The sequence below is a fragment of the Salvelinus sp. IW2-2015 genome, unplaced genomic scaffold, assembly GCF_002910315.2.
Source record: "Salvelinus sp. IW2-2015 unplaced genomic scaffold, ASM291031v2 Un_scaffold3708, whole genome shotgun sequence".
Taxonomy (NCBI): domain Eukaryota; kingdom Metazoa; phylum Chordata; class Actinopteri; order Salmoniformes; family Salmonidae; genus Salvelinus; species Salvelinus sp. IW2-2015.
Window position 1 is genome coordinate 97,217 of NW_019944985.1, and position 14,569 is coordinate 111,785.

At 42.3% G+C, this 14,569-nt stretch overlaps 1 protein-coding gene across 1 annotated transcript in view; it reads left to right on the forward strand.

Moving 5' to 3' along the window:
- LOC112076369 (B-cell receptor CD22-like) overlaps window positions 1-6,183 on the forward strand; it is a 22,372-nt gene extending 16,189 nt beyond the window's left edge. The window contains exons 6-11 of the mRNA XM_070441288.1: window positions 3,672-3,935; window positions 4,148-4,238; window positions 4,428-4,467; window positions 4,620-4,700; window positions 5,641-5,733; window positions 5,810-6,183. Of these exons, the coding sequence (XP_070297389.1) occupies window positions 3,672-3,935; window positions 4,148-4,238; window positions 4,428-4,467; window positions 4,620-4,700; window positions 5,641-5,733; window positions 5,810-5,833 (593 nt within the window). The 3' untranslated portion in view covers window positions 5,834-6,183. The remainder of the gene's footprint in view (window positions 1-3,671; window positions 3,936-4,147; window positions 4,239-4,427; window positions 4,468-4,619; window positions 4,701-5,640; window positions 5,734-5,809) is intronic.
- The last annotated feature ends 8,386 nt before the right edge of the window (window positions 6,184-14,569 follow it).

The window sequence follows — 14,569 nt, forward strand, 5'->3', positions numbered from 1 at the left end:
CATTGTTGATTTTTTTTTTCATTTATATTTGGAGGTGGGGTGCCCCGATTGGCGTCACTCGTTAGTCAGTATGTGTTACAACTGTGCTGGCATGTGGGGTTTTATTTTGTTTGCCTCTTCTTGGGAAAATGTTGTGGGCGCTCATGTCTTTTTGGTTCCAGTTGTTGTTGATAGTCAATGTTCAATGGACACCCCCATGAGTGTCTTTCAGAACACACTGGTCTCATTTTTGTCTTTGTCAGTGACTCTTTTATTAATTCCCACTTTTGTTTTGGTTACATTTTAGGTTTTCTTGCTGAGGAACGTAACAGCATAAGTGTATACAGTAGATATTGTAATTAAGAATGTTATAAAAGTGTTATATTGTCTTGTATTTCAGGTAAGAACTGTTGGAGTGTGACTTACACCCATCAGAGTATATGTGCCTTGAAGGCGTCAACAGTGAACATATCCTGCTCTTACACATATCCCAGTGATCATGAGATCAAAAAAGCTTTCTGGTTTACTAAATGGTCTGGTATGGAGGCTGAAGATCTGAGCTCAATGCCAGGGTATGAGGGTCATATAGAGTACCTTGGGGATAAGAAGAATAACTGTACCCTGAGAATCACAGACCTGAGATTGAGTGACTCTGCTGTGTACAGGTTCAGATTCATAACATCTGGAGGAAAGTTTACTGGCTCARSRGTCTCCCTGACTGTCACAGGTAATCTGTCACTCATCTCACATCTATGACACATATCTAGATAGATGTAATGTGAGTGTTGTTTTGTATGTATGCTAATGAGAATGTTGTGTTTTAATCTGTTTTATTGATTCTATGGAACCCAGGACMACCTGGAAAACAGTGGACATTATTACAGAGTTGAATGTCCTGTCTAAATATATCAAATTAATGACAGGAATTACCTTATTTAAGGGCAGTCATGCAGACACTGTAGTGTTATGTAACAAAAAAAAACAAATATAATATTTCACATAGGAGGACATATATAGGAGGANCAAATATAATATTTCACATAGGAGGACATATATAGGAGGATAATAATGATTTGTTTCCTTTTACTCTAGTTGTTGTGTTGGAGATGGATCCTACATATGTGTCAGAGAGGGAGAGAGTCACACTGACATGTAGAACCAAATGTACACTGGACCCCATCACAGCCTWCAGTTGGTATAAGAATGGACAGCCTTTACCAAACAGCAACACCTCCTCTCCTGTCTATAGCCTTTTCTCAGTCAGCAGTGAGTATACAGGCAGATACTCCTGTGCTGTAGAAGGCCATGAGGATTTCCCCTCTGCTGAAGAGACGCTCACTGTCACATGTAAGTTCATTGGCGGTTTGGACGTCCAGTTTGATATACTGATCATGATGATACTTGAATTTAGAATAGATGGTTTTCCACATAAATATATCTATCAATACATATTTTAACATCCTGTCACTCCCTGACCATAGAGAGCCCTCGGTTCTCTAGGGTGTTTAGGTCAGAGCGTGACTAGGGGGTGTTCTAGTCATTTATTTTCTATGTGGCTGGTTTGTATGGTTCCCAATTAGAGGCAGCTGGTAATCATTGCCTCTAATTGGGGATCATATTTAGGAAGCCCTTTCTCCCACCTGCTTTGTGGGATATTGTTTTTGAGTGAGTGCATGTTGCACCTCAGTACTGCACGGTCGCTGTTTGTTTCTTGGTTTATTTTAAGTTTCACWAAAAATGAAGATGTGGAACTCCAATCACGCTGTGATTTGGTCCGTCTCTCCACACGATCGTGACAGAATATCCCACCAACAAAGGACCAAGCAGCGTGAAAATGAGGTAAGGAAGTTTGGGACTTGGGAGGACATGAGAGGACACGAGACCCTTCCTTGGCGGGAGTCACCAAGGAGCATAGGGGGACAGCGACAACGCCGGGGACCGCGGCCACAAAAACCACAAGATTGTTTTGGGGGGGGGCACACGGAGCGGTCGGCGGAGCAGCGGGGAGTGCCAGAGCCCGAATGGCAAACTCCTGAGGAGTGCAACGAGGGATACCGGAGTGAGGTTTTGGCGAGTAGTATGCTGCAGCGCAGGCGCGCTGAAGAGTACCTTCTCAGCCCGGTACCATCTGTGCCGGTTCCACGCACCAGGCCACCAGTGCGCCTCCCCAGCCCGGTACGTCCTGTGCCTGCTCCCTGCACTAGCCCTGAAGAGCCAGAGACCGTCAGGGAGGCAATGGGGAAGTTGGGAGAGACAGAGATGAGAGAGATGTTGTGCAAGTGTGTTCTGCTCAATCTCCGACCAGAGGATCCGGTTAGCAGTCTGGTGCAACCTGGGCCGGCTCCATGCACTAGGCCTCCAGTGCGCCTCCCCAGTCCGGTATATCCTGTGCATGCTCCCCGCAGTCGCCCTGAAGTGCGTGTCACCAGTCTGGTGGCACCTGTACCGGCTCCACGCAKTAGGCCTCCAGTGCGCATTCACAGTCCAGAGCTGCCTGCGACGGTTCCCAGTCCGTAACCTCCGGCGACGGTTCCCAGTCCGTAACCTCCTGCGACGGTTCCCAGTCCATAACCTCCTGCGACGGTTCACAGTCCGGGAACCTCCTGCGACGGTTCACAGTCCGGGAACCTCCTGCGACGGTTCCCAGTCCGTAACCTCCTGCGATGGTTCACAGTCCGTAACCTCCTGCGACGGTTCACAGTCCGGAACCTCCTGCGACGGTCCAAAGTCCGGAACCTCCTGCGACGGTNTGTTGGAGTGTGACTTACACCCATCAGAGTATCTGTTCCTTGAAGGGGTCAACAGTGGACATATCCTGCTCTTACACATATCCCAGTTACCATGAGATCAAACAAGCTTTCTGGTTTACCAAATGGTCTGGTATGGACACTGAAGATCTGAGCTCAGCACCAGGTTATGAGGGTCATATAGAGTACCTTGGGGATAAGAAGAGTGACTGTACCCTGAGAATCACAGACCTGAGATTGAGTGACTCTGCTGTGTACAGGTTCAGATTCATAACATCTGGAGGAAAGTTTTCTGGCTCACCTGTCTCCCTGACTGTCACAGGTAGTCTGTCACACATCTCACATCTATTACTGTAATTACCTTATTCAGGGAAGTCATACAGACATAATTGTGGTTTGTGATGGAAAAATATCAAATGTAGTATTTCACATTAGAGGACATATATAGGAGGATATTAATGATTTGTTTCCTTTTACTCTAGATGTTGTGTTGGAGATGGATCCTACATCTGTGTCAGAGAGGGAGAATGTCACACTGACATGTAGAACCAAATGTACACTGGACCCCATCACAGCCTACAGTTGGTATAAGAATGGACAGCCTATACCAAACAGCAACACCTCCTCTCCTGTCTATATCCTATTCTCAGTCAGCAGTGAGGATACAGGCAGATACTCCTGTGCTGTAGAAGGCCAGGAGGATCTCCCCTCTGCTGAAGAGACTCTTACTGTCACATGTAAGTACATGGGGTTTAAATCTTTAGTTTGGTATATTAACATTGTAGTGACAGATATTGGCTCCACATGATACTTGAATTGATCATCTTCAATAAGAAGATGGATCTAAAAGTCATTGTGTGGAAAAGTACATTTGTGGAAAGTTTGTGTAATATTTTTACCTGATCTAATTTGTACTATTTTAAAATCCACTGTCTTATACATCAGATGGACCAAGGAACACCTCAGTATCAGTCAGTCCCTCTGGTGGAATAGTGGAGGGCAGTTCAGTGACTCTGACCTGCAGCAGTGATGCCAACCCACCTGTGGACAAATACACCTGGTACAAGAAGAACGTAACCTCACCAAAAGCATCAGGACAAAGTTACAGCATCACTAACATCAGCTCTGAGGACAGAGGAGAATATTACTGTGAGGCCCAGAATGGAAGAGGATCTATGAACTCTACAGCTCTGATGATCATTGTAGTAGGTAAAGTTCCATCTCCAAAACTTCAATACAAAATGATGTTCAATAAGAAGTTATGTTTCAAGGTAATCTTCTTCTAGTCTGCCTTATTACACTTTGGTTTATAACAATACATAGGCTTCTACATACAAGTATTGCATTAATGTCCTGTATTGCTGTATATTCATTTTCACTTCATAATAACATGTTCTCATATGATCCATTTGCTCTTTTAGGGAAACAGTCCTCAGTTCTGACTGCAGCTGTAGGAATCATAGTGGTTGTTCTGGTTCTCATCCTCTGTCTCTCTGGACACATGTGGTTCAGGTGAGTGAAGAAGGGAACATTGATGTTTGTATTATTCTTTCACCTTAGACCTCTGATTTGTTATTAACTTCATTCATTCATAAATGTATTTATTGGCCCAACGCCCTTAACTGTTGAACTGTATTAGTGACATATCAACTTCCACTAGAGGTCAGTAGAGAGCAGAACTCACTCTGTCCCTCTTTACAGGAGATTCACACGAGGAAGTGATGCCACAGCAGACACACAGGTGATTCTATCAGTTATCAGTTACACCAGGACACCAGGACCCCAGCTCCGAGTTTGGGAAACCCTGAGTTACAACTCCATTTTCATTAATTTACTGTGTCACGACAGTCTCTTTCATACTATTTTCATTGTTACCTCTCTCTCTCTCCACAGAGTGTCCGTCCTGACTGTAACAGTGACACGTACGCAGGTCTGAACATGAGGACCATGTCCCCTGACTATGACACTCTGGCAGTAAGTCTCTTATCATTCATGTTGATTGTTTGTTAGTGTGTTTGTGTTTTATACTTGAATCTGTTTAGAGAAAATTATGGAAAGACTAGTGTTTCAATGAACACATGAATTTGCTCTCTCCCTCCCTCTCTCTCCTTCTCTCCCACTCTCTCTTTCTCTATATCTTTCTCTCCCTCTCTCTCTCCCTCCCTCTCTCTCCATATATTTCCCTCTCTCTCTCTCTCTCCCTCTNCTGTAGGAATCATAGTGGTTGTTCTGGTTCTCATCCTCTGTCTCTCTGGACTCATGTGGTTCAGGTGAGTGAAGAAGGGGACATTGATATTTGTATTATTCTTTCACCTTAGACCTCTGATATGTTTAAATTCAATTAAATATTGGCCCAACGCCCTTAACTGCTAAATTGTATTAGTAACATATCAACTTCCACTAGAGGTCAGTAGAGAGCAGAACTCACTCTGTCCCTCATTACAGGAGATTCACAGGCGGAAGTGATGCTACAACAGACACACAGGTGATTCTATCAGTTATCAGTTACACCAGGACCCCCCCCGTGTAGTGCTAGGGCAAAAAACAAAACGTGCATCCAGGGGGGGCCCCAGCTCCGAGTCTGGGATACTATTTTCATTGTTACCTCTCTCTCTCTCTCTCTCTCTCCACAGAGTATCCGTCCTGACTGTAACAGTGACACGTACACAGGTCTGAACATGAGGACCATGTCCCCTGACTACGACACTCTGGCAGTATGTCTCTTAAAATGAATTTTGTTTGTTTGTGAGTGTGTTTGTGTTTTATACAGTACTAGAATGTGTTTAGAGAAAATGATGGAAAGACTGGTGTTTCCAAGAACACATGCATTTCCTCTCTCTCTCTCTCTCTCCCTCTCTCCCTCTCTCTCTATATCTTTCCCTCTCTCTTTCTCACTCTCTCTTTCTGTCCACAGAGTGTCCATCCTGACCCTACCAGTGACCCCAACAGTGACATGTACACACCTCTGAACATGAAGACCAGGTCACCAGAGTATGACACCCTGGCAGTAAGTGTGTTTGTGTGCGTGTGTCCATAAACATTTTAGTGGGAGTGTAAATTACTAATTCAGTATATTCTTTCAGAATGTGAGGGGACCCTCCCACTGAGAGAACCACTACAGAACCTGGACTGAAGAGAACCACCACAGAACCTGCACTGAAGAGAACCACCACAGANCACCACAGAGCCTGGACTGAAGAGAACCACAACAGAACATGGACTGAAGAGAACCACCACAGAACCTGGACTGAAGAGAACCACCACAGAAGCTGGACTGAAGAGCTACAGTTCCAATCCAAAAATAGGCCTCACACCTCTATTCTCTTGCTATCATAACTAGATGGTTTTCTAGACCATGATCTTTAGCTTTTGAGTAAAATCTGGAATATATTTTAGATTTTATTATTAAGATAATTATGTATATTGATGATAAATGGGATGGGTTATGCTTCTGCTTATTTTTTTCAAGTGTATTTTTCATTTCCATATTTTTTCTTGTGCACTAATCTGTTTACTATCTATAGTTGAAGTTTATATTTCTGATATTTTTCTATGGGATTTTGCCATTTAGGGATTTATAACATTAATAGTCCTACTTTCCTCAGCAACTAATATAAATAATATTGATAAGAGCTTTTTAATATAGTTTCTCCTGATGTGTTTAATGATGTTTAACTTTGTATTGCTGTCAGACATTATTCCACATTTTATATTTAATATTATGTAATACGATATATTTATTTTTTATTTTTTAAATGTAATCAGTACATTACATACATTTAAACATTTGCAGTTTTTTACATTTTATCTTAATTATAATTGTATATTACATAATGCTATATTGTTCTGTGTCATGATATCACTTGTTTTGTCATCACATTTTTCATTTGTACGTATTTTATATACGTTAAATACATGTTTACCTTTGCAGTTTTTACAGTGTGTTTTAGTGTCAATACAGTATAAGCATCATGTTGTAAATAATATCAACATTTAAGACAAATACATAGATTATTTGATCAACTAATAATACATTGATTCATAACTATTTCCACTCTGCTCTTGTTTCTTGTATTTCTGCCTATTAGCCACATGTTGGCGGCATTGAATCATTTAACCATGAGTGGCGAGGCCAGCGTATCCTCAACTCAGTCCTGGGGACCCCAAGCACTAAAGTTTTGGTTTTTGCCCAAGCACTACACAGCTGAATCAAATAATCAAATCTTGATATCGAGTTGATTACTCAAACACAGAGGCAGTGTTACNTTTCCATATTTTTTCTTGTGTACCAATCTGTTTACTATCTATAGTTGAAGTTTATATTTCTGATATTTTTCTATGGAATTTTGCAATTTAGGGATTTATAATAGTCCTACTTTCCTCAGCAACTAATATGGATCATTTTGATAACAGCTTTTTAATATTTTTAGCTCTTGGGCCAAGTTTCTCCTGATGTGTTTAATGATGTTTCACTTTGTATTTCTGTCAGACATTATTCTCCATTTTATGTTTTATATTTTATAATACTATATTGTTCTGTGTCATGATATCACTTGTTTTGTCATCACATTTTTCATTTTTACGTATTTTATATACGTTAAATTCATGTTTACCTTTGCAGTTTTTACAGTGTGTTTTAGTGTCAATACAGTATACAGACAATAAATACATAGATTATTTGATCAACTTATGATACATTGATTCATAACTATTTCCATTCAGCTCTTGTTTCTTGTATTTCTGCCTATTGGACACATGATGGCGCCATTGAATAATTTAACCATGAGTGGCGAGTGCCAGCGTTTCCTCACCTCAGTCCTGGGGACACCAAGGGGTGAACGTTTTGGTTTTTGCCCAAGCACTACACAGCTGATTCAAATAATAAAATCTTACTGTCGAGTTGATTACTCAAACACAGAGGCAGTGTTACTTAGTTGTCTTATTAACCTCCAAATTATTATTTCACTGAAATGACCCTAGTTTAACCCTTTGTTGTCTCCTCCAGTGAAGGGTATTCAGCTGTAGAAGCACGGCCAGTATTTATTTTCACTAAAACTACTGTTTTAGGTTTACAGTAGCCTCAACAGCACTCTGTAGGGTAGCACCATGGTGTAGCCAGAGGACAGCTAGTTTTCGTCCTCCTCTGGGTACAATGACCTCAATACAAAACCTAGCGGGCTCATGGTTCTTAACCCCTCCCATAGACTTACACAGTAATTATGACAACTTCCGGAGGATGTCCTCCAACCTATCAGAGCTCTTGCAGCATGAACTGACATGTTGTCCGACCAATCAAAGTGTCAGATATTTAATCTAGTTCTGATAGCATAAGATACAGCCAGCTAGCACTATAGTGCATAACATGTGGTGAGTAGTTGACTCAAAGAGAAAGACAATAGTTGAACAGTTTTGAACAAATTAATTTCTTTAAAAATTAAGGAGAAGCAAGAGAGAGTGGGAGAGAGCTAGCAAACTCTATTTTGTTGTATTTTTTTCGCTTTCACTTTCACTTACTTAGCCAGCATCTAATGCAGCTAGCTAGTTTAGCCTACTCAAACAACCGTCTCAAACAGAGAGGGATTGTATGTTCGCTAGTTGGCTATGGCTATCCAACACTGGAACTCTTCCAAGTCAAGGTAAGCTTTTGGTTTTATTCATTTATTGCCACGTGGGCCCACCAGTGTAACTGCTAAACTGCTTGCTGACTGTACACTGTTATGCATGATTGTAGCATGTTAACTAAAGCATTAGTTCTAATAGCTATGTTGATAATACGTTAGCTAATATGGTAACAATGATGTAGGCTGTGTGTAGCGTTAGCAGTCATGATATGAAGGTTTGGCTTGGAAAGGTTTTTTCTCCTGCTCACAGACAMCTGATGTGTTGTGCACTGAAGTCCACAAGTGAAGGGAAAAGGTGAGAGGAGTATAGTGCAGAGATGCGAGAAGGAATTCTACAATGGGCAACGTGATCATGCTGTTTGTATGTGTRTGCTTTGAAAGTGAACTGTGTTTGAATGTGATCAGAGGTGTATTCATTCCACCGATTCTGTTGAAWWWRMTTTTTTTKAACAAAAGCAAARGGAACAAAATGGGATAAACATACCTGAATTTGTRCAAGAGAAACTCTTGTTTGCATATGTTGGACTAATTATTACACCATTGATCAGCTAGATGCAGGCCAGAGTGTGCAAGGCGGTATTGAATGTGTCACTGCTGTCAAACTTGATAACTCAAAATGTTTCTCTCGACCTGCTGCACCTACGTTGTAAGCTTTCATTCATATTCTAGGTTTGTAACAACTCATGATGGCCTTAGTGAACACTAGAGTATCATGACATTGAGTAGGTTAAATAATCCTGTACATTGAGCTGGGAATGGATATGAATGACAGTTCATCCAAAATGCCTGGATAGAAATAAGGCCAATACTCATAAAAAATGTGCGGCCTCCTTCATCTTAAATCTGTCTGTCTGTCTGTCTGTCTGTCTGTCGTCTGTCTGTCTGGTCTGTCTGTCTGTCTGTCTGTCTGTCTGTCTGTCTGCTGCTGTCTGTCTGTGCTGTCTGTCTGTCTGTCTGTCTGTCTGTCTGTCTGTCTGGTCTGTCCTGTCTGTCTGTCCTGTCTGTCCTGTCGTCATAGTATAGTATGTCATAGTCCTGCCATAAGTATAGACAGGCATGGCACCACCAGACACCCCACCACAGGGGAGCATAGTATGGTCAGACTGCACTACAAGACCCAAACACAGGGAGCATAGCCATTATAGAGGAGTTTGATTTCTGATTTAATCAAAATACTATGACAATAAGAAATACATGCTGTACATCTAACATTGATTTATTGTGAGGTTAGCTACTTGTTTCCTGAGGGGAGACCTCTCCTTAACTCAGGATTCCAGTGGTGGACCTCTCCTCCCCTCGGACTCCAGTGGTGGATCTCTCCTCCCTTCAGGACTCTCAGTGTGGGACCTCTCCTCCCCTCAGGACTCCATGGTGGACCTCGCCTCCCCTCAGGACTCCAAGTGGTTGGGACCTCTCCTCCCTCAGGACTCCAGTGGTGGACCTCTCCTCCCCTCAGGACTCAGTGGTGGACCTCTCCTCCCTCAAGGACTCCAGTGTGGACCTCACTCCTCCCCTCCAGGACTCCAGTGGTGGATGTTGGACTCCTCTCCTCTCTCAGGTTCCAGTGGTGACCGTCTTCTTCCTCCTCAGACTCCAGGGGTGGACCCTCTCCTCCCATCAGGACTTCCAGTGGTGGACCTCTCCTCCCCTCAGACTCCGTGGTGGACCTCTCCTCCCCTCAGACTCCAGTGGTGGACCTCTCCTACCTCAGCTCCAGGTTGGACCTCCTCCCCTCAGGACTCCAGTGGTGGACCTCTCCTCCCCTCAGGACTCCAGTGGTGACCTCTCCTCCCACAGGACATCCAGTGGTGGACCCTCTCCCTCAGTACTCCGTGTGGACCTCTCCCCCCTCAGGACTCCAGTGGTGGACTCTCTCCTCCCCTAGGACTCCAAGTGGTGGAACCTCTCCTCCCCTCAGGACTCCAGTGGTGGACCTCTCCTCCCCCCAGGACTCCAGTGGTGGACCTCTCCTCCCCCCAGGACTCCAGTGGTGGACCTCTCCTCCCCTCAGGACTCCAGTGATGGACCTCTCCTCCTCTCAGGACTCCAGTGGTGGACCTGTCCTCCCCTTGGGACTCTACTGGGTGAGTATGTTTAACTCTGGGTATCATACCTGGGTTGTTAGTGTGACTCTAGACCATGCTAACCCACTGAGCTAAAGTCTAGGCATTAGCCCTGAGAGCTAAAATGAATCTCCAGGTCTCAGACAAGGTTATCTCATTTTTACAGACCAGTTTGGTTCACTGAGACCAACTCCACTCTGTTGTTTGGTCATTCCACATCTAAATTATACATCATTTAATGTGAGTATACATACCTATTTTATAGGTTCTATAGACAGTCCCAAATAGAACCATATTCCTATATAGTGCACTACTTTCAACCGGAGCCCTATGGGCCATTTAGAACCGTAATGTGTTGTTATAAGGTTGCTTTAATGGATTTATTCTGACCATGGTCCTTCCCTCCCTCTACTCTCATCCTCAGGTCCCCCTGTCCCTGTCTCTGGGTGGGGAACGTCACCATGGACCTCACTGAGAAACACATGGGACTTCTTCAAAACGTAGGACCACCACGCCCATCTGTTTTAGTTCTGTATCTGCATCTCTAACTACATATTATTAGTCATTTAACAGCCGCTCTTATCCAGAGTGACGTACAGGAGAAAGTAGGGTTAAGTGCCTTGCTCAAGGGCAGTTTTTCACCTATTTGGCTCAGGGATTTGATCCAGCAACCTTTCTGTTACTGGCCCAACACTTATAATCACTAGACAACCTGCATATCCACTGTTTGGCTTCTCTTGCTGTGACTTACTTTGTTTCTGACATGGTGTGATAATCATCAAGTAACATAACATTAACACTTTAAATGGTTCACTCAAAATGGCCGCCGGTCCACCATTCTAATACTATTACATGTATCTCTGTCTGCTGATATGGAATGAGAATCCTCATTATTGTACATTCAAATTCCCTGTTCTTTACTGTAGGTGTGGGGAGATTGAGTATCATTGTTCTGCATGAGATTKTGTGCCTTTGTCAACATCAAGAATACCAACATGGCCGCTGTCGCCTTGGAGAYGCTCCAGGTGAGTGGTGGGATGAAACATAATGCTGTCAAATGKATTTAACTATGTGAGAMGTGCTTTCAATTATTCAGCTTAAACCTTAGGAGTTTGTACTTTTGGGAATATGCTATTGGTTCCATTGTACTATTGGGACTATGCTTATTAGTCCCATTATTAGTGGACCACACTCCCACTCCACTCAATAGCAGGCTGGTTATTGCTTTGCAACGCTTGCAGWTATCCACGGATTCCTTTCAAACCACTCATAGTTGAATTTGTGATTTCCAACTTGTTGTGTAATGTTCATGTCCATTGGCCGATGCTTGCTAGCTAAGATTTGAAGGTATGATGTTGACATGATCAGTCAAATCAAAGCGACGGTAGATATAATGTGATTTGACACCATTTTATATGTGGCCAATGACCTTCAGCCTACTTGGATGGGCACTTCTAATGGAAATCTATGGCAGCACCCAAGGGGCTTGAATTTTAGAGATCTCCCTGTAGATTCTGTGGTGAAGTAGTGTCCCCATGAGCGACAGAACACTGAGCCAATCTCGGCGCAACTAGAGAACTAGAGAACAAACCCAGATTTGTCCGTCGGACTGCRAGATGGTGACSCGTGATTCATCAATCCAGAGAACACATTTCCACTGCTCCAGATTCCAATGTCTGCAAGCTTTTCACCACTGTAGCTGATGCTTTGCATTGAACATGGTGGTCTTAGGCTTGAGTGTGACTGCTCGGCCATGGAAACCCATTTCCTGAAGCGCCGGACTAACAGTTATTGTGCTGAAGTTACTTCCAGAGGCAGTTTGGAACTCTGAAGTGAGTGTTGCAACCGAGGACAGACAATTGTTACGCGCTTCAGCACATGGCCTGTTCTGTGAACTTGTGTGGCCTACCACTTCGAGGCAGAGCTGTTGTTTTCCTATTCGTTTCCACTTCACAATAACAGCACTTACAGTTGACCGGGGCAGCTCTAGCACTGAAGAAATMTGATGAACTGACTTGTTGRAAAGGTGGCATTCTATGACGGTGCCACGRTGAAAGTCACTGAGCTCTTCAGTATCTCCATTKTAATCCCAATGTTTGTTTATYGAYATTGCATGGCTGTGTGCTCGATTTCATACACCTGTCAGCAACAGCTGAAATAGCCTAATCCACTCATTTGAAGGGGTGTTCACATACTTAGTGTATGTCTCCAAAAAACACAAATATTTCCTGAGCTTTGTTATCTCCTAGATAGAGGACAGTCACTTCAAAACCTTAGTTCCTATTATACATTTTTTTCACTGTCTATATTTTGCCATTTATGAAAGTGTTATTGAATGTGTTTATATGGGCTCTAGCAGTAAAGGACAAATTCAGTATTTGATCAATTCATTTTTAAGTATTTAATTGTTTTACCTAAAGGCGTATTAAAATTCACAATCAAATATCTAAATGATCCATGGTATGACCACATTAAAACAATTCCATATGTCAGCTAGTAGAACCCCCCAAACGGCTCAGACTTTTAGAGGGTCAGAAACCCAGTGTCAGAGGGAGCAATGTCCAGCACCTAAACACACAAATCAAATTGTATTTGTCACATGCGCCGAATACAACACGTGTATTTGACCTTACTGTGAAACTCTTACTGACAAGCACTTAACCAACAATGCAGTTTTTTATGTAAGAAAATATTTTTTTATTATAAAAATGCAACAAAAATATATATTAACAAATCACACTATAAAATAACAATAAAGAAGCAATAACCAATTACATGAAATATTATTCATTGTCATTTTCAAAAAACACGCATCAGTCAGACACAATAGGACACAATAATCCCAGACAGACAGACAGATTTAGTTATATGCATGTCAGGGTTCACTTTGCGTCCGTTGTTCTGAAGATCAGTGAGCTGAACACATCTCTTTCACACAAGCACACACTGGAAACTCAGAGCAGCTTGCCTTGGCCTTGGCATAATGACAGCTCACTGTTGTCTGTTGTTTCTAGCTAGCTAATGTTGATAGCTAAATGTTAGCTAACTAGTTATTTCACTAGCTAACTATGGGGTCTTGCTGTAATTCAGAGGCAGTGCATCGTATTGTTCACAATCCAGTCCATTCAGAGTAGCTGTGTGATGCACAAAAATGCTTGTTTATCACTGAATAACAGCCTCTTCATGTAGCTACTAAGCTAGGTGAGATCACCAGTTCACTCAATTCAAACGCCAGTTCAACTTAAGTCCCAATAACACAGTATTTTTACATGCGTGACTGTTTTATTCTATATATATTTTTGACATTTTCTACCTTCTATTTGAGAAATTTTCATCAGACTAGTAGGGACATATGAATCCTGGAAGCTGCAGTAATGTTGAGATGTCAGTAYGGAGAGCTCTAGTCTAGAACACTGGTACCAAAGATACTCCCCTTCCATCTGTTCTGGAACCTTCAGTACCAGCTGATGAGGAGTGATGGGAATGGGTCACATTGTGTCTCTTGTAAAACATGTAGGCCCACTCCTCAAATAAAGAAATGTAACTACAGTATTCTGACTTTATACCATTTTCTATTTAGATACAGTAACATCCCTTGTGTGACATGCTGTTCCTGCATGTTAATGACCTGACTAGGCTACTTTTAAAATGTGTCAACCACAGAACTCACACTTAGGCTATGCCTGCTTCTACTAATACTTACAGTAGACTACTTCTTGTTTCCACACAGTAACAGTAAGTTGACTCACTGTTCAAGACCTCTCCCCTTCACTTCACTCTGTAAGTACACTTGACAATATCTTGAAATATAGTTTTAGTTTTGATGTTTTTAGCCATACATCACATGACTTACTGTATCTTTGTACTTGTTGGTTTATTTTGAACTGCGTTTTGGTTGTTACATCAGGGCCTGTATTCATAAAGTGTCTCAGACGGTCCGTATAATTATGATCTAAAAGGCTAAACTGATCCCAGATCAGCTCTCCTACTCTGATACACTTTGTGAATACTGATCCTGGACTGTGGTTTCATGTGTTTAGTTTAGTTCTGTTTATTCATTTACGTGTTTAAAACATGATCAGTAGAGTTTACCAGGAATACCCAGATCTCCATTCAATAGGGTCATGTTCACTGTTAAAGTATAACAGGGTCAAGTATA